Here is a 23,265-nt window from a genome sequence, read left to right as displayed (position 1 = left end):
AAACAAATATGAGAGGCGACCTTGCATTGCCTAAACCAACTTACCTGCCGCCGTGGCAATCCCATTATGTGATAGCCGAACAACGGTGGTTACTGCGAAGCCAATGTCAACATGTCTTTCTATTTGCGCGGACAGAGGCCTAGCCTGCCTATCCCCCCCCCCCCCCCCCCCCCCGTCGCGTGATGGTGTGTTACTCGATGCTGCTGCGGTCACGTCGCTGAAACAATCGCACCTAAGCGACAGAAAAGAAAAAAAAAAACAAAAAAACGACGTGTTCGTTATTTAACGGCCCATTTTTGTAGCTATCAAAGGACGCGGCTAAGGCTGACTCAATCTCTCCGAAAAATGAAGTTCTTGATATTCGCCTATCTGCTGAGCGTTGTCTGGAGTCGGAAACCCGGTGAGTATTCTGAACGTATTTGATTTTTAGTCTAAAGAGCTCGGCTTAAAGTTTGGCAAAATACTTTTCAGAGGCTTTGTTCAGGCTGTGAGCCGTTAGAGGGTGTTTCTGTTTTTATGGATAGGTTTGATGCTTTCAAATGAACCGTATTTTACGTTAAGCTAAAAATTTGCGTACATTTCGGTAATACTTCTGAACCTGAAGTTAATTCGGGCAGTTGAGAATAAACCCTATCTACTATAGTTTCGTAATATTCACGTTTAATATTTCATGGTATTATTTGCGAAAATCTTGATAATTATACCGTAAGCAGGCGCGTGCGTTTGAGTAACCAGTCAGAAATCATAACTTTATATCAATATATAAACTGTGGACTGCTTTTTTCTGTGTTCCTTTTTAAAGTAATTTTTTGGGGAATATCAAGTTCACCGCCTTTATTTAATTTGGAAAAACTTCGGGCAGATGTGGTAATCCCGCTGATGTCCTGACATAGCTTAGTGGTCATTAGAAGTAAATACATTTCTGAACGTGATAGGTATTGGAAAAATATTATTTCACGCTTTATTTTTGTTTTGTATTGGTTTTCGACTTGAAATTAAACTTGAACACAAAACATTTGGTTTTTAACTTCTTTTTTTCTTAAGTAAGAGAAAAGCTATGCCTTCGCAAGGATTCTAAGTCCTCAACCAGTACTTTGACGATCGCAGAAACAGAATTGAAAAGAAAACAATATCTGAGCCGGATAAACTCAATTGCGAGGTGTCTTTACATCAAACTAGGGTGCCTCAATGTCCTTCTGTTTAGGGTGATGCCATCGTTTGTAGTACCCGATGCCGACAGCACGCGCTCACAGGCAAAATACAAAGAAATCGCAGGAAACAAAATGTCGCCGTAGCACAGTCAGCGCCACGAGCACGTGCAGGGACACGCTCTTTCACGCGCTTCAGAACAAAAAATAAAAATAAGCGTTCGAAACAAAATGGCCAGATGTCATCACCCCAAGCAAAGCGCACATGAAGGCACCCTACATCAAACAGCAATGGGAGAGCACGTGTATTAGCGCGCCGTCACAACAACTCTCAGATAAGTAGTTTTTCTTTTCAAGGGAGCACACTGATAGGCAGTAGTAATAGTATGCTGTTGAAAATGAACCTTCAGTTGGGAGTGCGCTTCTTCTCTCCTCCGTGTTGTTCCTGTTTACTCAGCGCTTTTCTTCCAAGCAATGTTCCAACTATGCCCTATTTATATCTAGTAAAAAAAAAACATTATTTTTAGATGGATGCGGGAGGCCCTCGATCCCACCTTTCATCGAGCCCGAAGACCGCATTTATGGCGGTAGGGTTGCTGTGCCGGGAAGCTGGCCTTGGCAAGCGCAGTTGCAACTGCAAGGACGCTTTCATGTTTGCGGCGGTTCCCTGATCAGCGATCAGCACGTTTTGACTGCTGCACACTGCGTCTGGTGAGGGGACATTGTAGAGTACTAAAACTATGCGGGGCGCAAGTTCGTCTGCTCCTTTTACAGGGGTTGCGGTGATGTCAGAACCAAAAGTCCTTATTGGCTGATTGAAAAAAAAAAAGAAAAAATAGTGGTTAGAGACCTCAGGGCATCTAACATTGAGGTCTACCCACTATTCTTTCAGTCAAAGCCAATCAGAACTCCGCTTCGTATTGACGTCGCCACAACTCCAGCGCAAGAAGCAGACGACTTGCTCTACGATTAGTCCCCGACAATGGAGGAAACGCTGTGTTTGGCTTATCATGTCTACAGTCCTTGCTTTACGATACTTGTGTCGGTGTCCTTATCAGCTAATTCATATATCTCATTGCCTACGCATTGACAAAAAATTATCATAACTCTGCACGCCCTAATGTTTTTTTTTTTGTTTTTTTGTTTTCTTTTAAGCACTTAGGGATTATTGGCGACTCCAGCGAACTCGACCGTAGCTAGCGGCTATAGTATAGAAAGATGTAGCTGCAGGTTCGCTCACCAGCATTCTTGAGCAAATCAAGGGCGGGTTGCTAAAATGGGCGTCTCAGCTGAGACTGGTTGAAGGAAAGCACTGCCACGGCCTCTCGATTAGGACCGCCCCCCCTGGGAGCGGCCAGCCGTATGCCCCACTCCTCCGGTGAGAGTGATAGTTCTACTATACCCCGCAGCGCCACCCGTGGCGCTCGTTATCGGCGAGAGATGAGCAGTCCGGCCGGCCCGGACCGGTCAAAGTCAAATTTGGGGGTTTTACGTGCCAAACCAACGACGGGCATCTGGCACGCCCCAGCGGAGGACTGAGGATTAATTTCGACCACCTGGGGATCTTTTGACGTGCAACCGAAAGCTCGGGTACACGGCGTCCTCTCCGCAATAAGCCTCCGTCAGATTGCGGGCACCTCGGCCGGGATTTGAACCCGCCACACGGGGATCCGTAGGCCGACGCTGTCGCCTCGGAGCCACCGAGGCGGCTGGCCCGGACCGGTGTGGCTATCTAGATTGTTTTTCGTGCAGAGGCAAGTCTCACTTGAAACGAGCCCCAGATTGCATGAATAATGTGACAAATCTGTGTAGAATAAAAGCAGACGATTCTTTAGACGAGGAGCTCACTGGCTCAAAAAAATCAGCTGCAGGCTGCGCGTTAGAACCACATTCAGTTGGCAGTATGAGCGAATTGTCGTTTTCTTGTTCCCGTAAGTGTTGTTCCATTTCTATTACCACTGAATATAAGAGTTATAGTTGGATATAGCTAGGCCGTATAAATTCCAGTTTAAAACGACATTCGAGTAGGCGCGAGCTCTGCCTAATATTCATCTGTGAAGGACAAAAAAAAAAAAAAAACTGATTCCTCGTGCATACCTTTAGCAATATAACCTTCATTGTTCACAAAGAGATCACGAAAGTCGTATAGTTCACAAGCGGACCACCTTTCGGGAAAAAGGCTTCTGCGAAAGCCTCAATAGATTTTTTAGAGAGCTTTCAGGTCATCAGCCCAGTTTGCTAAAAGAGGTCTGAGGAGCTTCCTGAGAAAGAGCTCGCAGAGCTCTTTGCTATGGAATAGATTGTTGGGCTAGTTGGTTTTGGAACTTGGAATACATTTTAGCGCTCAAGAAACAAGGACAAAGAGACGAGAAACAGACGGCAGGGTGCGCTACTAACACCACCCTTCTTAATCTCATCTGCCTCGACTATCTCCCTCACAGTATTTTCTTTGTGCCGTGGCAGAATCTTGCTCTTGGAAAGCAACGGCTCACACTTGCAGCTTTGGCAATGATCAGACAGACAGATTATCGGGACGGTCATCTGTCTGATCATTGTCAAAGCTGCAAGTGTGAGCCGTTGTTTTCCCAGAACAAGATTTTGGCACGGCACAAGGAAAAAACTGTGAGGGAGATAGTCGAGGCAGATTAGATTAAGAAGGGTGGTGCAGCATGTGTCAGCTTGGCCTCAATTGATCTACTGGACAAGGCGCGTGCGTTCCTCAATGACGCGGTCTGGCATCGGGTTGGCTAGTGGTGGAGCGAAATCACAAACTCAGATCGTATAAAAGTGTCGTTTCATGTAATAAAATCAGTTGTTAGTAGCGCACTGTGCTGTCTGTTTCTCGTCTCTTTGTCCTTGTTTTTTGAGCGCTAAAATGTATTCCAAGCTCTTCGCTGTGGTAGGGGTCTCTGCAGTTAGTGCACCACATCAGCGGGAAGTCCATAAGGTGTGGAAGCACAGCGCTCGAATTGACCTTGCAACTCCGTCCACAACGACGAATCTCTGCCCACTGTAGAGCCCTGTCAACAAATGTGCCGACGAGCTTGCACAGCCAGACAGCTTCAGGTCGTGGATAGCTGAGTACTCCTTCGTCAAGGCTAAACACGAGCTGATATGCTCCGTCACGTGATGCATTTCCCGTAAGTTGCAGCTTGCATTCAGGACACGTAAGCTGCAAAGTTTTGCGGGTTCTGCATATAACCCTTCCTTGTTTTCGCTCAGACATCTGTATTCTTTTGCTAGGTTGAAAGTTTCAGCTAATTACTTTAAAATTACTACATTTTCCACAAAATAAATATGGTCACCTTTTGTTCGCAAATGAAGGCCAAGTGGCCAGCCATGTAAGTCAGCGGTGCGAACTCAAGCTCGGAAGGGACTTCATTGTACTTCATCAAGTGCTGAATTTTCTAAGGCACACTAAGAGCTTCCTCCGGAAATGCAGTACTTCCTGTTTCACGAGTGGAGCTGGCAGGTTTCATCGCCGTGTGGCACTCAGAACTAGATGGCGCACTTCCACTTCTGGCAGCCCCCAAAAATGCCAACACAAACCACACCCGCGAGCAGAGGGTGACACTACGATACTTTCTCCGCGCAAAGCGGTGCAAAGGTTGGGGGAAAGCGAGTTTTGCGGCCTTCTGCAACCCCAGCAGCGCCTCGGTATCGGCGAAGCCAATGACGGGCAGATATTTTATCTGGGTCGCGGAGCAAGGGTGCGTTGGGCGCCTTCTCTAGCTTTCAGCTCAAAAAACCACTCACTGATGTGCAGCGCCCCCACGGCAGATGGAAGAAGCTCTCCTCTAACGCGCGCTCTTTGGTTTTCAGAAAAAATCGGCAGGCCGCACCAACAGGGGGGATCAAGCGGCCGTGGCACTGCCAAAGGCAACACGCGAGCTAAGCCGGAATCAAACAGCGTATTAAGACGGTCGCGCGCCCCAGCCTTTGCATTGCTTTCGTTCTTCCAGTTTCAGCTGAGAAGCTGTTCTACCAAGCCGGACTAAAGCCCCTCTATCCTGAGAAACGTTGCGCCATTCATTGTTGTGGAAATGCTGGTGACGCATGCAGCGGGCCACTTTCGGGACGAACGTAGAGTCTGAAATGTAGCTCAGGGCTGCGCTTTGCCGCCGTGATCTTCCCAATGACTGCACGTTGCACGTGCCACGGGCATCAACGCGCCTTGCGCTACTTTTGACATTAAGCCGACCTAAAGCCCCTCTGTCCTAAGTGGCGCCATTCATTGTTGTAGAAGTGCTCGAGGCACGTGCCGCGCGCCACTTTTGGGAAATTCATGGCGTCTGAAATCTATCTCACTGCTGCGCTTTGCCGCCATGATCTTCCCAAGGGCTGCACGTTGCACGTGCCTCGTGCATCAACGCACCTTGTGCTACTTTTGGTGTTAAGCCGGCCCAGAAATTCGGACCACCTGGCGGTCATTGTTTTCATTTTGCACCACGTGGCGGGCATTGTTTTCATTTGCAGTATGCGTATTATTTAGTAATATGTAGAGTCTCCAGTATTAAGAATAGTGCTGTAAATCCAGCAGGAAGAAACCGCACTTGCACATAGCAATAGATCGCTAACTCGGTGATAAAACTGGCAAGCTTTTTTTTTTTTTTTTTTTTTTTTTTTTGTTATTTCGCGCAAGAGCTAAAGTGCGCCTTAAGATATCGCAAGGTAAAATGCACAAGTAAAATGCCCCTCTGGTGCGCGTTCGAGCTTTCTCTGTAAAGGTGCTGATTTCGGTGGCTCGGTTTACAACGCTGGGTTTATTGTGAAAACCCTACACATGTTCGCATCGGCTCCCTTGTTTTTCAATTAGGGGAACACGGCCGGCAAACTTGAAGATTCACCTCGGTTCACACCGGCGCCAAAGACGAGAACCAGCTGAGCTTGTTGTTGGCGTCCATGAAATTTGCATCCATCCTGCTGCTCGTACCAGTCTCCAACCGGTAAGAAAACAAAGATGGCGGTAACTTCAATGACAGAACAAACACAATTCCTTTCCCGAAAACACTGTTAGAACGCTGCTTTGATAGATGGGTATTAAATTACAAATAACACTAGGACGAGGACAGACGTCTGTCCTCGTCCTAGCGCTATTCGTAATTTAATATGTATAACCAACTAGCCCGCCAGAATATTTTGATAGATGGGATTCATATCTCACACTAGAAATTCTGAAGTGCCCACATTTTCCCACAAAGCACTCGGGAGAACAACTGGCTGCTATCTAGCGAGCAGCTCAGCAAATGACGAGGCTGAATTTACATTTAAACCTAAAAACCTCTCGGCACTTTGGCACTGATCACAGTGAGAGGTCATACTCACTGCCAAAGCGAATACTACTTTTTAATGAGTTAGCCTTAAAACACTCTTTCTCCGGAAACCTCGGTAATGTTTTTCGTTTGTAAGCGCCAGGGAGACAGGGAGATGGAGGGGAGGCTGTGGTTCGTGCGAAACTCCCATTGCTCCGAAGCGCTGACGCCAGCACACGTCAACCCCTCCCACTCACTCCTGCGCCGTTAAACCGGCACACACCGCAGGGTCTTTGACAAAATGAGCCCTTTTTTTTCGTCAGTCACCCGCGCAGCTGGCTCTTAGCCTGACAGGAGGCGGCGCCACGCAACACCTTCTAGAGAAGAAAACTGTAGTGCTAAATAAGACGGCATGATCAGAGAAGGCCAAGCAGGACACAGATTGGAAACGAGGCTGCGTCAGAGCTCGGCTTCTAGTCAAGCTTGAGCCGAACGTTGACGGAATCGTTGTGTCCAATCTGTGCACAGGGTTGGCCTTCTCTGATGACGGCATTTCATTCAGCACTACGGCTTTGTTATCATAGAGGTGTTGCCGCGGCGCGGTAGAAGGGGGGGGGGGGGGGGGGGGGCGTGCTCATGTTTGCTCTGCCGTCGCCGGTTGCTCTTCGCTCTGGGTTTCCGTAGTAACGGTGCGTGGGCTGCAATCTGTTTGTGTGGTTAAAACGCTGGATGCGGTTCCCTCCACAAGTGATATCAATGCGGTTTCTTCCACGAGTTCTATGAATGTGCTTTGGTTTCGAGGAGAGATATGGATGACCTTATCAAAGGGTGTCGATGTACTCTAACAGGCAGAGTACAGATAGGGGGCCGAAAAAGATTCCATAAAGAATCATTGGTGGCTTTTTAGGGAATAAGTTAGCGAGACCTTTAAAAAACGCCACACACGTCCCCGTTTGGGAAATACTAACCATGAACCCGTAACGAGACCAAAGAAAGACATAAAAATATAGAGGTCGCAAAAGATAAAGCTAAAAGAAAGAATTGAAAGGTCTCTCCTAGCGTTTCTCAAAGGGGGACGTGTGGGACAATTCCAAAAGTCATGCTAACCCATTCCCAAAGTATCCACCAGTGGATTCTTTTGTAGCTTTTTTAAGACGTTTGCGTATTTTCAATTTTGTCATTCAGCAGCGTTTTCCGTAAATAACAGTGTTACGCTTTCCCAAGTGCTTTGCGCCAAAGTAGACGGTTCAGATATCTTACAGTGTGCGCTATTCTATTAAAAACATTCCTGACTAAAGTCGCTTGCACCATTAGAACTGCAATATAGGATCCGTGCCGGAATGACGTCACTTGGTCCCTCATTAGAAACGCACTGTTTTTGGATATCACCAAAAAATGAGCAACTGTCGATGCCTCTTTTCTTTTTTTTAAGATTCGCATCTAAGAAAATAGAGCTCCGCCTAATAAAATAATTCGCGTCGTCACCTTGGAGATTGAGCGAAGCGTTTGTTTAGAACAACAGCTGTTATTGGGAAGTTCCTCCCCGGGAAAATACGTGGTCATCCGCCACCAAAACTACCGTTGACGTCATCAACTACGTCATCAATCACGTGATAGCTTCGAGCTCCCACATCTTAAACTGCAAGCTGCACCAGACGCCACGGCGGCTGTAGTCGGCGTCACATTTATCGGCGCCTGAAAATTCGAGACTGGCCAATCCCCTCCGCCTCCGGTGCTCGCTTTTAAGGTTGGAGGGGAAACAAAAGCGCGAGGGGGCATCCAACGGGTAAAGAAGCGCAATAGGTGCGGACAGACCTGACTTGCACGCCGTATGGGCGAACATTTTCTCAGAATTTATGCCGCTTGATAAGCAGCCGTCGCAGCGGCACAGGCTCCGTGATAGCCTTAATGCACCCCGATTTTGCTTTTTATGTAGGCAGAGCCTCTCTTGCAGTTATTGATCCTACGAGAAACTATAGATATGCGAGACGTATAAATTTCAATCACGCAGCCATTTATTTAGCCTCTTGTTGAAAAGTAAACATGTTTTTCCCCGAAAAACGGGTGGCAACGAGTTGTTGGCACTTTCTTAACAGCCACGAACGGCAAACGTTAACGTTTCCAACTGTTTCATTGTTATAAATTGAATCCTAACGTTCTCAGATATTGTACTGTTATTGTAAGCAAAACAAAAAAAACAAAAAAAAAACGAGGTTAATTGCCTAATATGTTTTGGCGTTTTGAGCGGTCTTATAGGCTAATCTAACTAGTATCATTAGGGAGTTTTAGGAAACCGTATTTGTACGTCCGATAGTGTACTGTGGGGGACCCGCGGGGGCCCATTTTTTATTCTATTTTATTTTCTCTTTTAGCTCGCAGCACCATCGCCATGCTTAAACGCTGATTGGTCGCGAGCGCGCGTGATTAAAGACATTCCGTCCGAGACATCGGAGTCGCTTGACGTGTTTTCTCCACGTGTACAATGGACCTTTTCCGAGAAGCGTTCTGCGCACGCGCGAGCGCCCGATGCCAAGCGGCGGAAGTAGGAACGAAAAATGGAGGAAATTCGGAAGGAGGCTGTATATCAGCGAGTAGAACACGTAATTGCAGCATATATATAATTGTGTTACACAAAAAAAGAACGTCGACGGAAAGCAAAACACGACGTTTGGGTGGACGCCTTGGATGCCCCTCTTTAAAGTCGCGTTGGGCAGGCGCCGCTGCTCAGAGAGGGAAGAAACTGGTAGCGTAGCTCTCATTATCGATTGGTAGCGCAGGCAGGTCACTTCCTCGATTTTTAGTTCGTGCAGCCACCGCCTGGTGCCGTCGGTATGTGGAAAAGGTCCATTGGTCCTCCGGTACGAACTGGGAATGTGTGAGTCCTCTGCGGGGGCACATGCGCAGCTCGTACTGGAGGGCCCATCGTACGTATCCTATGCGTGAAAAGGGTTCCCGAAAGCCATCTATTAGCTTCGCAGCAATAATTCTGTGCTCAGGATTCGTCACGCCCTGTGTTTCTTCAACTGTCAGCGACTACAAGGAGCGCAAGTTCGTCTGCCTCTTGCGCATGGATTGCGGAGATGTCAAAACGCCGTCCTCTGATTGGATTTGATTGGCAGCATAGTGGGTAGACCTCGAGGCAGATGGCACTGAAGTTTACCCAATGTCATTCCAATCAGTGCCAATCTGAACTCTGCATTTAGACGTCACCGGAACCCATGCGCAAGAGGAGGACGAACTTGCCCTCAGCATATAGTGTCACATTATGGGTAGCAATGTGAATCGGCGCCCGTTAGCTACAATGGCCAATTATTATTTCATATCTGGCCAGCCGTGTAGATAACCGACGAAATTTGTGAGTCATTAGATAAACGCTTAGGTAAAACGGAAAGTCCCAACATCTTCATCGATAACTCGGGAACCTCGAGTTTGACTGTTTGCAATTTCGTTTGCTGTTTCGTCGGTAATGTTGGACTGTTTTATTTAAATTAGTTTTGCAAGATGTAAGATCGTCTGCCCACCGGCAGTGGTGGGCAGACGATCTCTGTATGCCTTGTTCTGAGAGCGAACTTACAAAAAATGTTGAGATTTCTCAACTGGCTCCACCATTTGCGATACAGCATGGGCATGGGGAAACGTTTGGGTTACGTAAGAGGCAATGATTTGTTTGGCCTAGAAGAAAAGTCTGTCTCAAACACGGAAGCCTGTGAACGATTTCCCCTTGAAAACAAGTCACGGTGGACGTAGTTGAGTACTATATACTTCTGTACTCAAATTTGTCCTGCCCTTTCGGACGATAGCTTGCCGTAGTAAGCATCAGCCTTGATTCGTGCCGCGACGCATGTAGTAGAGACATGACCCAAACAGACCGCCTTCTTCTCGCAGGGTTTAATGCAGGACATCGCAATCATCAAGTTGAAGAGCAAGGTGAATACGACGACGACCATACAGCCAGTGTGCTTGCCCGAAAACAACGAAGAACTTTCCAGAACATCAAAGGTGTTCGTTCTCGGTTGGGGAGCAACAGAACGTAAGACCACTCAAGAATATCTCGACACTTTCATTTAAAAACAGACACTCTAAGAAATTCTCGTACGTCTGCCCCTGCCACACCCCCCCCCCCCTCCTCCCCTTCCATTTACAGAGCACTTCGAGAGCTGATCACTACGTTTGAAAAAACTAGATATCGCCGGTTTCTTTTTTTTTTTTTTACATTTTAAGGGCAGTGAAATTCAATCTATATATAGGGCCTTAATGCGATCATTCTTTCACAGACATAGCGAGGAAGTGACTGCAGGGCACATTAAGAGGCTTTTGTTAATATTCAATGTCGTCAGAGTAGGGTAAAAATCATTATTTCTTTTCAAATGTCCGGTAAAGCAGATATATTGTCATGAATGAGAATTGATGAGGCGACGAAAACTGAATCCAACGAAAGCTCTAATGGGCTAACTTGTGCCCAAAACAAAGAGGAAATAGAAGATAATAATAGAGCGTCACGGGTGTCGATAACGGCGTAACAGCAGAATCGAACGGGGCGAGACTGACTCCGGCTCGTCACGGGGAGCACCTTTTGTAGCGGCGTGGGTTTCTGGAACATTCAGCCTAGAACGTTCGGCGCGTAGGACATTCGTAACTCGATGAGGCGAGAAAGTTCTCGAACTTGCGAGAACGACAAGTAGAAAGAGTAAATAAAAGACCATTCCGCTACTTGGAATCGTACGCATATCTTCCGTGCGACAGTCGAGCGCGATAACGATTCGGCCACGCACGCTCTCGCTCGGCGACGCGCGTTGCATTACTCCCCCCTTTATAAAAAGCATCGTCCCGATGCAACTTGACGGGAAATAAATCAGAAGAACAAACCAAAATAATGGCAAAGTACGCAGGCTTGTAAAACACAATCCTATCGAGCGTAGTACGGCTTGAGGCGCACGACGTGGACGACTTCTGGTCTTGGAGGGCGACGAGATGAAGTTCATGCTCCGTCTGGCATCCCTTCGAAGTTCAAATTCGCAAGTCGACGACGCACTTTGTATGGTCTGAAGTAGCGCCGGCCTCGTTTGTTGATACTGGGTATATTGCATCTTTCTTTAGATCCAGTCGTATTTGCTATTTTCAGCTTCATCCTTCAATGCGATGATTCTATGGCTTGTAGTAGCCGGTTGTCTCTATGTTTAACAGAATTGTACGCTAGGAAGGCTTTCATTCAGTGTAGGGATATGCGTACTCGATATTCCCAGGTTTATGCTATATGCTGTAAGGACATCCCTTCGTTAGCATACCTTATAGTCAGGCTCGTAGGCTTGTATATGTTCAAACAACGACAATTTTAAAACAAACACGGATCCATTACTGCAAGTCCTGAAAGAACAGAAATAAACAGAAAAGATCATAGACGATGCGATCAATAAGGTAGAGGCCTTTGATCGGGGCCTCTTGTTGAGTGAGCGGAGCCCTCGAACAGAGGAGTGTCGGGCGAACCTCGGACTAACTTCAAACAAAAAGCCTCCGAACGTTACACCCATATTTAGAAAACATTTTAACATTTTACAACAAAGTGAACGACTAGCAAGGATTATCTCTTCCGTTCCCCGAGTAGTCTACAGATGCCTACGCAATCTTATAACGACGCCATAGTTAGGTCTAATACAACTTACACTGAAAGCACTGGCAGTTGCTCGCACTTGTGGAAGAACCAATTCCGAGGTGTGTCAACACGTGACACCTAAAACCACAGTAGAGAGTTCGAATTCTAATTTCACCTACCTAATTCACGGAAACTTAAACTGCGGCACAAGTAATGTGATATACCTCCTCACATATGGCACCTGCGGTAAGCAGTACGTGGGCCAAACCAGCACACCTTTCCGATTGAGGTTTAACAATAACTGGACGCATGTAAATTCGTTTCCAAAACTCCCCCTTTCAAAACATATGGCCTTACCTAAACACACATTTTACAAACTGGACGTTACATTTTTACAATCCCATTTCAAAAGCAACCGTGATCGCGAGCAGAGAGAATCGAACCTGATTTACAAATTTAATTCAATCCGGGCCGGTATTAATGAAGATCCCGGTATAATGTCATCTATGCATGCAATTTACCTTGATCGCCCTGTAGCGGAGTGACTATAGCTAATTCAATCCCATTAGTACACGCCTTGAATATTTCCGTGTACATTTCTGTATTACCTGTCAATGAGTCAACGGGTCATGACCTTCAACAGGCATTTCCCACCTGTTGCTCTTTTTTGAATGTTCTGGGACTATGGTTAACACTGTTAAATTTGCGTGTTTCTTTTGTTGTTGTTTTTTTTGTTTGTTTGTTTGTAATGCAGGGAATTTGCTTATGCGCTCCGGCCGAGCGTTTGCTTGCTTACTGTGTGCGCTTTTTTCAATATTTTTTTTTTTTCGCAGGATGGTTGTCTATGCGCGTAGGCGTTGATTTACTGTATGCGCTTCTTTCATTATTTTTTGTTTACTGCGCCTTGTTTGGCTTTACATCCTTCCGCGGCGTGCGTTGCTGTCCATCTGGGCCTATCCAACTATTTGAATGTGACTGCGCCTTCCGGACGTGATGGCACTCCGTTCCTGGGGTCACGAAAACTGACGCGGTCTTTGGTTGGCTCCGATGGCTGGCGGCGTCTGCTGCGGCCGGGCGTGGAGTGGGACGGAGCTTCGCAGCGTTTTTTACTTGGCCATTTTTACACATGATGTGACACGTGACGCGACCCGGGTGTGCAAACCAAAAACAACTCTGTAAGCGATTTTGGCCACCAGTCTTGAAGAAGGCCTGTCTCAGGCCGAAACGTCGACTCACTAAGTGCTTTAAAACTCCAGCAACGTTTCGAAGTGCAACTTCATTACTATTTATATATATATATATATATATATATATATATATATATATATATATATATATATATATATATATATATATATATATATATATAGTTGCACGAGTATTTTGATCACTGTGATTTGCATACCATTTAAACAGAGCTGGGCAGTGTTTGAGACTGCTGTTCTTGCTCTCTTTCATCGTTGGTTTTCTCCTAGTCTCAGAGCTATAGTTTCTTAAGTTTAATAACAATTATTTTGAAGAAGTAAGCACCGGTTTTTTATGCACCACTTCTTAGAAATATTGCGACCTGTTAAACCCATTTTTGATATAATTTCAGCTTTATTTTTAGCACCTAACGATCTGATGGGAACTGGGCATTCAACAAAGAAAAATCGTGATTAATTATTTTCACATTGAATGACATCCACGTTTTTAATATATTTTTATTGAAGAGGCATAATGCTTCTAAAAACAAGACTAAAAACACGCATTTTGGTTTGAATCTTACCTAGGGAAGAATGTGTGTGTATGTGTGTTTATATTTTGTGACTGCAGCTGTTCTCAAAAGCGAACGTTTGGACATACTCTAATTCCTCACGCGCTCCTTATGTGCTCCTTATACGATTACGAATACCCAGCCATATTTAGTTTATTGCAACCAATATTATAGCAACAGAATATTGTAGTGTAAGAGAGCATAAATATCCGTTTTCGCTATAAAAATGTAAAGCAGGTATGAGAAATGCTAAGGGCAACGTCACAAGCAAAACCTTAAAAAAACACTTGTAAAGACTTTCATGTATTAGGTAATATAAAGTTTCTGCATTTGGGGACTTTATGTAGGCGACGTACACATACCTAAGAGAGAACAGAATAAGGATACCTGAACGAACCAACAGAACAACAGGTGCCCTTTCAAGATAAGGCGGTCGACTTTTTGTACACGGTATATCACTTGTAATTATTTGTATTTATATAAATTTCAACGTGCATTTTTTTCCTACTCTTTTTCAAACAGGCAGCCAAGGTTCAGCAGAATTGAAACAAACTAGGGTGCAGTACTTGTCAAACCGAGATTGCAGAGCAAGAGGAGTAAGAGTAATTTCACAAATATTCTGTGGAGGTCATATCCATGGCAGCGCCTGCAGGGTGAGTCTGCGAATGCTTCAAGCCTCTGAGGTCACTGAACTCTAAAAATGCCTTTACATTTCTACCTCCTCGACTCAACAAGTACAAGAAGTTTCTTAGAAAATAATCTCGAAGAAAGTGCGGCTAGATATTACGTTGTAAATGGAGGAATTAAAGCAGTTAATGAAGTTGATCAAAAGAGGTGGCGGTACGACTATTGTTAGTCAATAGCAGTGTTTTCGGCGTTACGAAATAAAGTAACAAAATACGCTACATTTTACTTCCAAATAAAAGAAACGCGTTGGCGTCCTACCTTACCTCAAAGTAAATGGAACGATTTACCGTTAAAAAGTAATGAAGGTTACTTTTGCGTTATTTTTCTAATTGTTAATCAACACGTTTAACTCCTTTGACGTAACAGGTATGCATAGCCGTAAACGCTAGAAACTCCAAGCTCTATAAGGCTTGGCGCCAAGAAACGCAAACCAAAATAGACCCTTTCCGGAATTCAGTGCCATCTGTTGACTGAATCGGCAGTTTTAGCTATACTAATGGCGGCAATGAACCTGTGGTCTTCAGTATTTTTGGGGCACCGTCGCTTCTGAAGGTCAACGGTAAACGAGAATGTGCACTTTACTACAGTTATTTCTCAATCTCTTTTAGCGTCGATGGCGAAACAAATGCAGCCAGTCGGAACGAAGCGCCAATTCACATAGACGCCTTGATAGAGTTTATACATCAAGGCGCTTTGAAACTCAGTAAGTGCTACTAACAGATTGACTAGTACCGAGTTAGAAATAAACGCTTACGCAGCTCTTGCATCCAATTCCTGCTTCACATCGCGCTAACATCTAGAATGTATAGGCATCGAATCATCTGCTTAGGAGTATCTTCAACTTCTTCCTTCATCAGTAAACAGAAGGCCGCCATTAGTATAGCACATATGCCTTTTTCAGGTGATGATAATAGTGATCAAAGTGGCTAGACTGAATTCCGGAAAGGGTCTATTGAAGTTAATGTTTTTTTAAGAAAATGTACCAAGTAACGCAACTGCGTTACACGTTACGTTAATAAGTAAGGCAAGTACCCTTACTCTTTCAGGGATGTAATGAGTACGCTAGAACGTCATCGAAACAAGTTACGGTAACCGGTGGCACCGTGACTACTAACGCTTTATCGCCAACACTGGCGTAAAGCATTGAGGTAGCAATTTGGGAAGTTAGTGCATTATCAACTAAAAAAGCGCCAAAAAACAAAAAGACGAGGAAATAGGCACACCATAACGCACTCGCAACTGTTTTTTATTTGTGAAACTAATCAAATAAACATATTTAAGCTCACACATAATCTCTTCTAAATTCTGTGTAGCCCCCAAACAAAGAGGAAGACTCATTCACCGATAGGGAAAGGGACGTATCGCTTATGCATTTTTCGCACTTTGCCTGGATTTCTTAGGCCTCATTCAGCTCTTTACAAACCCTAGCCGAGTATGTATCCAGAAATCTGGTGTCATCAAATGACGGGGCACATCGGCAACAACTGCGGTGACTCGCAAGATGTCCCGATCGAGTAGCTTTCGTCGCCGCGGCGAGATCACGTTCACGATCATTGAAGCACCTTCCCTTTTGGCCGATATAAGACGAGCCGCATGATGGAATTTTGTAGACAACACCTGTAGTGCACTTTGCGTATTTTGTGCGGTGCCTTGTATCACTCAGATATTTCAATACTATTGGTTTGATGATCATACGGCATAGCCGCCCCAGCTTGTTGAGAGTAGTAAACACCACAGGCACCTCGTAGCGCGAGGCAACTTTCTTAATATTATGCCTGACTTAGTGCATATACGGGATTAACACCGGCCTCGTCGTATTCTGTCGCGGGGCTTGACTCTGTAATCCTTTAATCTTCTTTTTTACCAGCCTTTCTGCCACCTCGACCAGAGTACCCTGGGGCGAACCTTAAGCCTTAAGCCTCGACACCTGTTTATCAAAACTTTCTTGTGCACCATGCCTGTAGGATATTGTAAGGGCCGCCTCTCACATATAGAGGCAATGCTTCTTTTCACAACTTTGCAATGAGGAGTGTGTGGTGTACCAGTAATTTTGGGGTAATGCAGGATATATATTTATTTAACTGATAGATTACATTCGGTTGACAACGTCTTCTTCGGTCTGCGACCGCGCCCAGTCTGTTCTTTCGCGCAGGCGTCACGTTCTTCACCGGGGCTCGCTCTCCCTCGCCGGCGTCTCCGGTTGCACCAGCCCGCGCGCCGTTGCCTGGACCAAAGGTCGTGTTCGCTGTGCGTGGCGAACACGCACACAATACACCGCACGCATACAATACACGGCAATATCTCCCCCTTAAAAAAAAAATCACTTTTTCACAGGCCCAGCCGCGTTGGTGGCCGGCGCGTCCGCGTTGATCTTCTGAGAAGAGGAGGGCTGCCCTCCGTGCTCTGGCCACGTGTGCCATTAAGCGGTCTGGCTGGCGAGCTTGGAGTGCCTGCCTCCGGCGTTGCAGGATCGTTCTGCGCGGTTGGAAAGTCGTCACTGGAAATCGAAGACGATGAACCGTTTCGCTGGCTGATGCCGCGGGGAGGGGCGAACTTTTTCGATGTTTTTGCGCCCTTGAGGCTATCGTCTTGATTCGGAGATATTCCCTCCTCCTCCTTGGGTACATGTCGCAGCTGTTCAATGTGCCGTTTCCAGGTATTTCCGTCGTTCGTGCGAATCTCATATGTTCGATTTCCCAGAACTCGTACGACGACTCCTTTCGACCATTTCTTGCCATTCCTGTAGTCTCTTGCCCAGACTTGGTCGTTCAGATGTAAGTGTCGTTCTTTCGAGCTGCGCGAGGCGTGCTGCTTCGCCTGTATTGATCGTACGACATCCGTTATTGATGGTCTAAGAAGATCGAACCTTGTGCGAAATTCGTCTCCTGTCATCATTTTGGCAGGAGTTGAGCCAGTTGTCGTGTGCGGGGTTGTCCGGTATGCCACCAAGAAGTTATGGCATGCCTCTTCCATGGTCAGCCCCGACTTCAGGCTTGCGTTGACAGACTTCTTGAATGTTCCCACGAAGTTTTCTGCCGCACCGTTTGTTGCGGGATGGTTCGGGGGTGAGAATGACTGCTGCACTCCGTTTCTTGTCATGAAATCCCGGAATTCGCTTGATCGGAATTGCGGCCCATTGTCTGTCACAATCCTTTCTGGCAGTCCATATCTTGCAAAGAGAGTTAGAAACACTTTTATAATGGCTGCCGAAGTCGTCGAGGTCATGGGTACTACTTCGGGCCATTTTGAATATGCATCACTGATCAGCAAGAAATTCCTTCCTTGAAAGGGTCCTGCGAAGTCTGCATGCAGGCGTTGCCATTTTTTTTGGGGGGTATTCCCACGGACGTATGGGAACCTTGGGTGCCTCGTTGCTCACTTCCTGGCACGGCCGACAACTACGGACCATTGTTTCGATGTCATGATCCAAAAGCGGCCACCACACGTAGTGTCGTGCCAGTCCCTTCATCTTTGTCATTCCCGCATGACCTTGATGCAAGTCGTTCAAAACGTGTTTTCGGTACCTCGAGGGTACGACGACGCGTGTTCCCCACATTAAGCAGTCGAGCTCCACGGTTAGTTCTGTTCTGCGATGGAAGTAAGGCTTGAGGTCTTCGGAATTCACTTGTTCCGGCCATCCATCCATGGTGAGTCTTAAAACTTTAGACAACACAGTGTCCTTTTGTGTCTCTCTGCTGATCTGCTTATGTGTCAGCGGTAGTGCTTGAAACTTTTCTAGATGGAGACATTTGATTTCGTCCATTCTTGTAGTTTCTGATTTTATAGTGCCCTTGTCAGTCATTGGGAGTCTCGACAGCGTGTCTGCGACTACGTTCTTATCAGTCGACACGTACTTTATGTCGAAGTCATACCCTGACAAGATGATTGCCCATCGCTGCATTCTTGCTGCGACCGTGCCTGGGATTCCCTTTCTGGGATTGAAAATCGATACCAGGGGTTTGTGGTCCGTCCACAGCGTGAAGTGGCGTCCAAACAAATACTGGTGAAATTTCTTTACGCCCTCAACTAGACTCAACGCTTCTTTGTCAATCTGAGAGTAGTTTCGCTCACCTTTAGAAAGCGTTCTTGACATGAAGGCGATCGGCCTCCGTTGCTTGTTGGGTAGTATGTGTTGAAGTACTGCACCAATGCCATGGCTCGATGCGTCACAGTGCAGTTCCAGAGGAAGCGCACGGTCATAATGCACTAGCAGACTCTGCTTGGTGAGTTGCTTCTTCGCTTCGTTGAAGGCTCTCTGGCACGATCTCGACCACTCCCACCTTTTATCTTTTCGCAGCAGTTCATGTAATGGATGTAGGATGTTGGCTGCGTTGCTGATGAACTTCCCGTAGTAATTCAGGAGTCCTAAAAATGCTCTAAGTTCTTTTTGGTCTTTGGGCGTCTTCGCTTGTAGGATCGCATCCACCTTCTTAGGATTTGGGTGGATTCCTTGTTTGTCTACAACATGTCCAAGGTACTCGATGGAGTCCTGCATGAAGCAGCCTTTTTCTTTTCCCAAGCGAAGGCCACTTTCCTTGAGTTTTTGCAGTACGATGTGCAGGTTCCGCAGGTGATGTTGATCGTTCTTGCCAGTTACCACGATGTCATCCTGAAATGCACCTGTGTACGGCAACTTTCCAACGAGTTCTTCTATGACGCGTTGGAAGATAGCTGATGCTGGAGTTATTCCAAATGGCACTCTGTTCACCTGATAGAGCCCTTTGTGTGTGTTGATCACAGTGAGGTCTCTGGATTCTTCCGCTAAGGGGATCTGGAAGTAGGCTTGTTTACAGTCCAGCTTGGTGAACTTCTCCCCATGAGCAATCTTCACAAAGAGGTCTTCAGTCTTTGGTAGTGGGTACCTATCCGGCTTCAAGGCTGGGTTGAGTGTAACCTTGTAATCCCCGCATATGCGCACTTGTCCGTTTTCCTTCATCACTGGAACAATTGGAGTCGCCCACTGACTCCTCATCACGGGAGTGATTATGTGCTCTTTCTCAAGACGATCCAGCTCTTCTCCGATCTTTTCTCGGAGGGCGTGTGGAACTGACCTTGGTCTGAGAAACTTTGGTTGAGCATCATCATTCACGCAGAGTTTCACAGCGTAGTCCTTCAGTTCTCCCGGACCTTCAAAGATGGAACTGTGTTTCTGTAGCACACCTGCGAGAGTTAAGATTTCTGCACGCACGTTGTGCACTTCCTTCCAGTTCACGTGAAACTCCTGAAGCCATGCTCTTCCCAGTATGGGAGGTCCCCCATTCTTCACCACTTGGATTGCATGACGCTTGACTTGCCCGTTGTACCGCATCTCCACTTGAACCATTCCCTCAGGAACGATGGGCTTGCCGGTGTACGGCTTCAGCGTTATTCCCGAAGGTTTCAACTGGATGTTTGGAAGAATTTCTTGAAACGTCTCCAGGTTGATCACAGTCACGGGTGAGCCTGTGTCAATCTCCATCTGAAGAGGTTTGTTGCAAATCTCCACAGTTACTGTGATGGGTTTCGGGTAGCTTGAGTCGATGAAATAAAACGGAGTTTCGTCTCCCAAGTTCTGTGTAGTGACATGGTTGGTGAAGTTTGGCTTGTCCTTTTTTTTTGAGTCTTGTGGATCTCGTTTCCTGTTGCGACAGACCAATTGGAAGTGTCCTGTTCTTCCGCATTGTTTACAAGTCTTGTTCCTTGCAAAGCAGTTTTCAGGGTCGTGATTGGTTTTGCCGCAGCGATGACATGGGGTCCTGCTTGTGCGAGATTTTTCTTTTTCTTCGCTGGCCTTTTTCGGAAGTGACGTCTTGTGTTTCCGCCCTTCCACCAAGCGATTGACATCTTGTTGGATTTCGGTCTCGCTCCTTATTTCCTTCGCATCCTTCATGGCTATCTCCATCGAAGTGGCAAGATCCACCGCTGCCTTGAATGTCAGCGTCGGTTCAGCCAGCAGCTTTTCGAGAATGTTTCCGTCCTTGATGCCGTCAATGAGCTTGTCTCGAAGGCGGTCGTTGAGGGAAACACCGAAGTTGCATTGCAGTGAAAGCTGTTTGAGCGCAGCTACGTAGTCTGCGATGGTTTCGGATTCCAGCTGCTTCCGGTGATGAAATTTGTAGCGTTCGACCGTTTCATTGGGCGTCGGGTCGATGTGGTTCTGCACTAGTTGAACGATCTGTACGTACGTCTTGGTGCTTGGTTTAGCAGGTGCTGCCAAGTTCCGTATCAGTCCGTACATTTCTCGTCCACCGATAGAGAGAAGAACATCGGCTCGCTTTGATTCTGGAATGTCGTTCGCAGAGAAGAACACTTCGATGCTTTCGATGTACGAAGACCATGATTCCGATTTCTGATCGAATTGTTCAATTTTCCCGATGCGAGGCATTCTTTAGGTTTGAGATGGGGCGTCACTCACGTTACCGCTGTCTTCTTTGTTCCGATGTCGCTCAGTTGTTTATATCCGTCTTTGTTGCATAGATCCCATTCTCGTCGCCATTGTAGTGTACCAGTAATTTTGGGGTAATGCAGGATATATATTTATTTAACTGATAGATTACATTCGGTTGACAACGTCTTCTTCGGTCTGCGACCGCGCCCAGTCTGTTCTTTCGCGCAGGCGTCACGTTCTTCACCGGGGCTCGCTCTCCCTCGCCGGCGTCTCCGGTTGCACCAGCCCGCGCGCCGTTGCCTGGACCAAAGGTCGTGTTCGCTGTGCGTGGCGAACACGCACACAATACACCGCACGCATACAATACACGGCAGAGTGCTTTACGGGGGAATCGCCCTTTCTGACTTTGGCCGGTATGTCCAGCAAATTTGGTCTTCTGGAGACTTTACCGAAGGTCCAGGAACTGCAACTGTCCTGGACCTTCCAGCAGGAAACTGCAACTGGACATGTTCTTTATGGCAAAAACCTAAAAAGTAAGGGTCCCCTTCTGGGTTATTCTTACCTAAAAGAGTTTATGGCTGTATCGCGTTGCCTTTCATATGCAAACATTTGACAGCCCTCTATTTGCGAGACCCGTGTAGGGTGCAAAATTCCGAATCAATAATTGAATATTTAAGAAGGGGTGCGCAGGGAATGCGAGGTAATTTCTCAGTCGACATCGAGGACATTTGCTATTGAGTTCCTCACGACCCCCTGTTTTGTGTGTGTAAGAGTGCACAACTCTATTTCTTGCTGCCAACTGTTTTTCACTGATATTGCAGCGTGTCTGGCGAAGTTCGCAAGTAACGTAGCTGCTATTTATGGAATGATGTTTCAACCCAGTTCTGCCCGTTCATTTTGTCTGTTTTTCAAAGCTTCAAACTTCTGGAAAGTTTCAAGCCATTATCGGCTGTCCTCTTTTATTCTGGTTCAAACCATCCTTGAACAAATCACGCGAGATTGCAAAATGATTTGCTGCTTCGGAGACTAGTTCTTTCCTCGCAGTTGCACAATGTACGGTTCCTTTTTGCTTAAACTTTTAATCACACGTCCGCCTCATGAAACGTTTATTTTCAGTAGGACATTCCTCTATTATTTTTCATCTGTGACAATATAAATATAACATGCGTCCAGAACGCCATTTATTGGCTCGAAGATATTAAGCTCAGATCTAAGTCGGCTAGCTCAATGAGGAATTTGCGTCTTTTCCTTGTACATCTTGGTCTCGGTAACGTTCGCGTTTCGTCACTACCGCTAGCGTCATATTCAAACGAACTTGCAGCATTCTGCGACACGTAGTTTATTTACACAGGTTGAAACACGCGGTTCCTTCTTCTAGGAAACAGCTGCTAAGGCTCTTTACTCGTATAACAAAAGCTTGCACATAAGAAAAAAAAAAGGAATTGATTTGTGGCCTTTTTGTTTGTTTCAGGGCGACAGTGGTGGACCTGTTGTGCACAGAAATGACGGCGTGTGGTCGCAACATGGCATCGTCAGTGGAGGCCCTCTTGGCTGTGGATGGTCCTACGCACCGCAGCTTTTTGTCAAAGTGTCCTCCTACGTTGACAACTTCATTGCACCTTACATAGATCCCAAGACAAGTCGCGAGAAAATTCGGAGTATATGCAGACTAGTTAGTTCGTAAGATGCCGTGAAACATTAAATAGACCGTATTAGTGTACTTTTTTTTGCTTAATGAAAACTTCATCTGTATGCTGATTTATGCAACACCATATATGGGCGATTATGTAGCATACGTGAAACGGTCTACGAAATTGACTTGTTGTGTACGTTACGTGACGTTAACTTTTCTGCTAAACTTAGAAAGGAAACTAAATTGTCCTACAAGCAACATCACATCAGGCTACGTGACGTCAATTTCCCTGCTAAGTTTAGCGGGGAAGCTGAATTAGTGTGTAGGTCACGGGCAGACTTGGTGCTCGTTATTTAAAAAATGAAATGGATCACAATTACAAATTACCGAGCCTCAAATGTAATTGAGGTTGAAAAGTAACAAATTACTTTACTTGTTACATTACAAATTACTTTCATGTTACTTTTTTCGTACACCAATCCAGAAAGCGATAGAAACAATTTTGATTTTATTTTAAAAAAATGTTCTGCAACACTATTTTTCATTTCTTATACGCCCGTATTATGGTAGTTCTTCTAACAATAAAGTATTGCATTAAAAAAACAAGTGTAAGCTCACTTCGTTCACCTGTAAGCTGAGAAGGCACCGAAAGCTGCAACCACAGCCGCCATCCCGGTAGCTTACGGCCTCCGGAAAATATCCCTGGAATTGTGCAGACAAAGCTAGGGGTGCGCAGTTAAGTAGCAGAGTCTACCACCGCTACGAGACTCGGAGCTAGAGAAGCGATCCATGAAAGCTCCCTTTGACTCGAGTTTTTTCCTTGTGATTCGCA

General features: G+C 46.0%; 1 protein-coding gene across 2 annotated transcripts; it reads left to right on the top strand.

The window, feature by feature from the left end:
- Positions 1 to 321: 321 nt before the first annotated feature.
- LOC121832875 (chymotrypsin-like protease CTRL-1) lies at positions 322 to 22,705 on the top strand. 2 transcript variants are annotated; one of them, XM_040223553.2, is made up of 6 exons: positions 322 to 400; positions 1,676 to 1,859; positions 5,965 to 6,094; positions 10,268 to 10,430; positions 14,269 to 14,399; positions 22,272 to 22,705. In XM_040223553.2, the coding sequence occupies exons 1-6, from the start codon at positions 346 to 348 to the stop codon at positions 22,482 to 22,484; spliced, it is 876 nt and encodes a 291-aa protein (XP_040079487.1). In that variant the 5' UTR covers positions 322 to 345; the 3' UTR covers positions 22,485 to 22,705. The 2 variants fall into 2 exon arrangements, with proteins under 2 accessions (XP_040079487.1, XP_040079489.1); XM_040223555.2 differs by having other exon boundaries at positions 10,286 to 10,430; positions 22,272 to 22,704.
- The last annotated feature ends 560 nt before the right edge of the window (positions 22,706 to 23,265 follow it).

The sequence above is a fragment of the Ixodes scapularis genome, unplaced genomic scaffold (assembly GCF_016920785.2).
Source record: "Ixodes scapularis isolate PalLabHiFi unplaced genomic scaffold, ASM1692078v2 PGA_scaffold1__304_contigs__length_218370807, whole genome shotgun sequence".
Lineage (NCBI taxonomy): Eukaryota > Metazoa > Arthropoda > Arachnida > Ixodida > Ixodidae > Ixodes > Ixodes scapularis.
This window is presented reverse-complemented; position numbering and strand designations above follow the sequence as displayed.

What these genes read in the sequence shown, in the direction of transcription:
- LOC121832875 (XM_040223553.2), top strand. Translation starts at nt 346, where the DNA reads ATGAAGTTCTTGATATTCGCCTATCTGCTGAGCGTTGTCTGGAGTCGG. An exon ending in TGTCTGGAGTCGGAAACCCG is followed by an intron (nt 401 to 1,675) that starts GTGAGTATTCTG and finishes CATTATTTTTAG; the next exon opens with ATGGATGCGGGAGGCCCTCG. An exon ending in CGGTTGGGGAGCAACAGAAC is followed by an intron (nt 10,431 to 14,268) that starts GTAAGACCACTC and finishes TTTTTCAAACAG; the next exon opens with GCAGCCAAGGTTCAGCAGAA.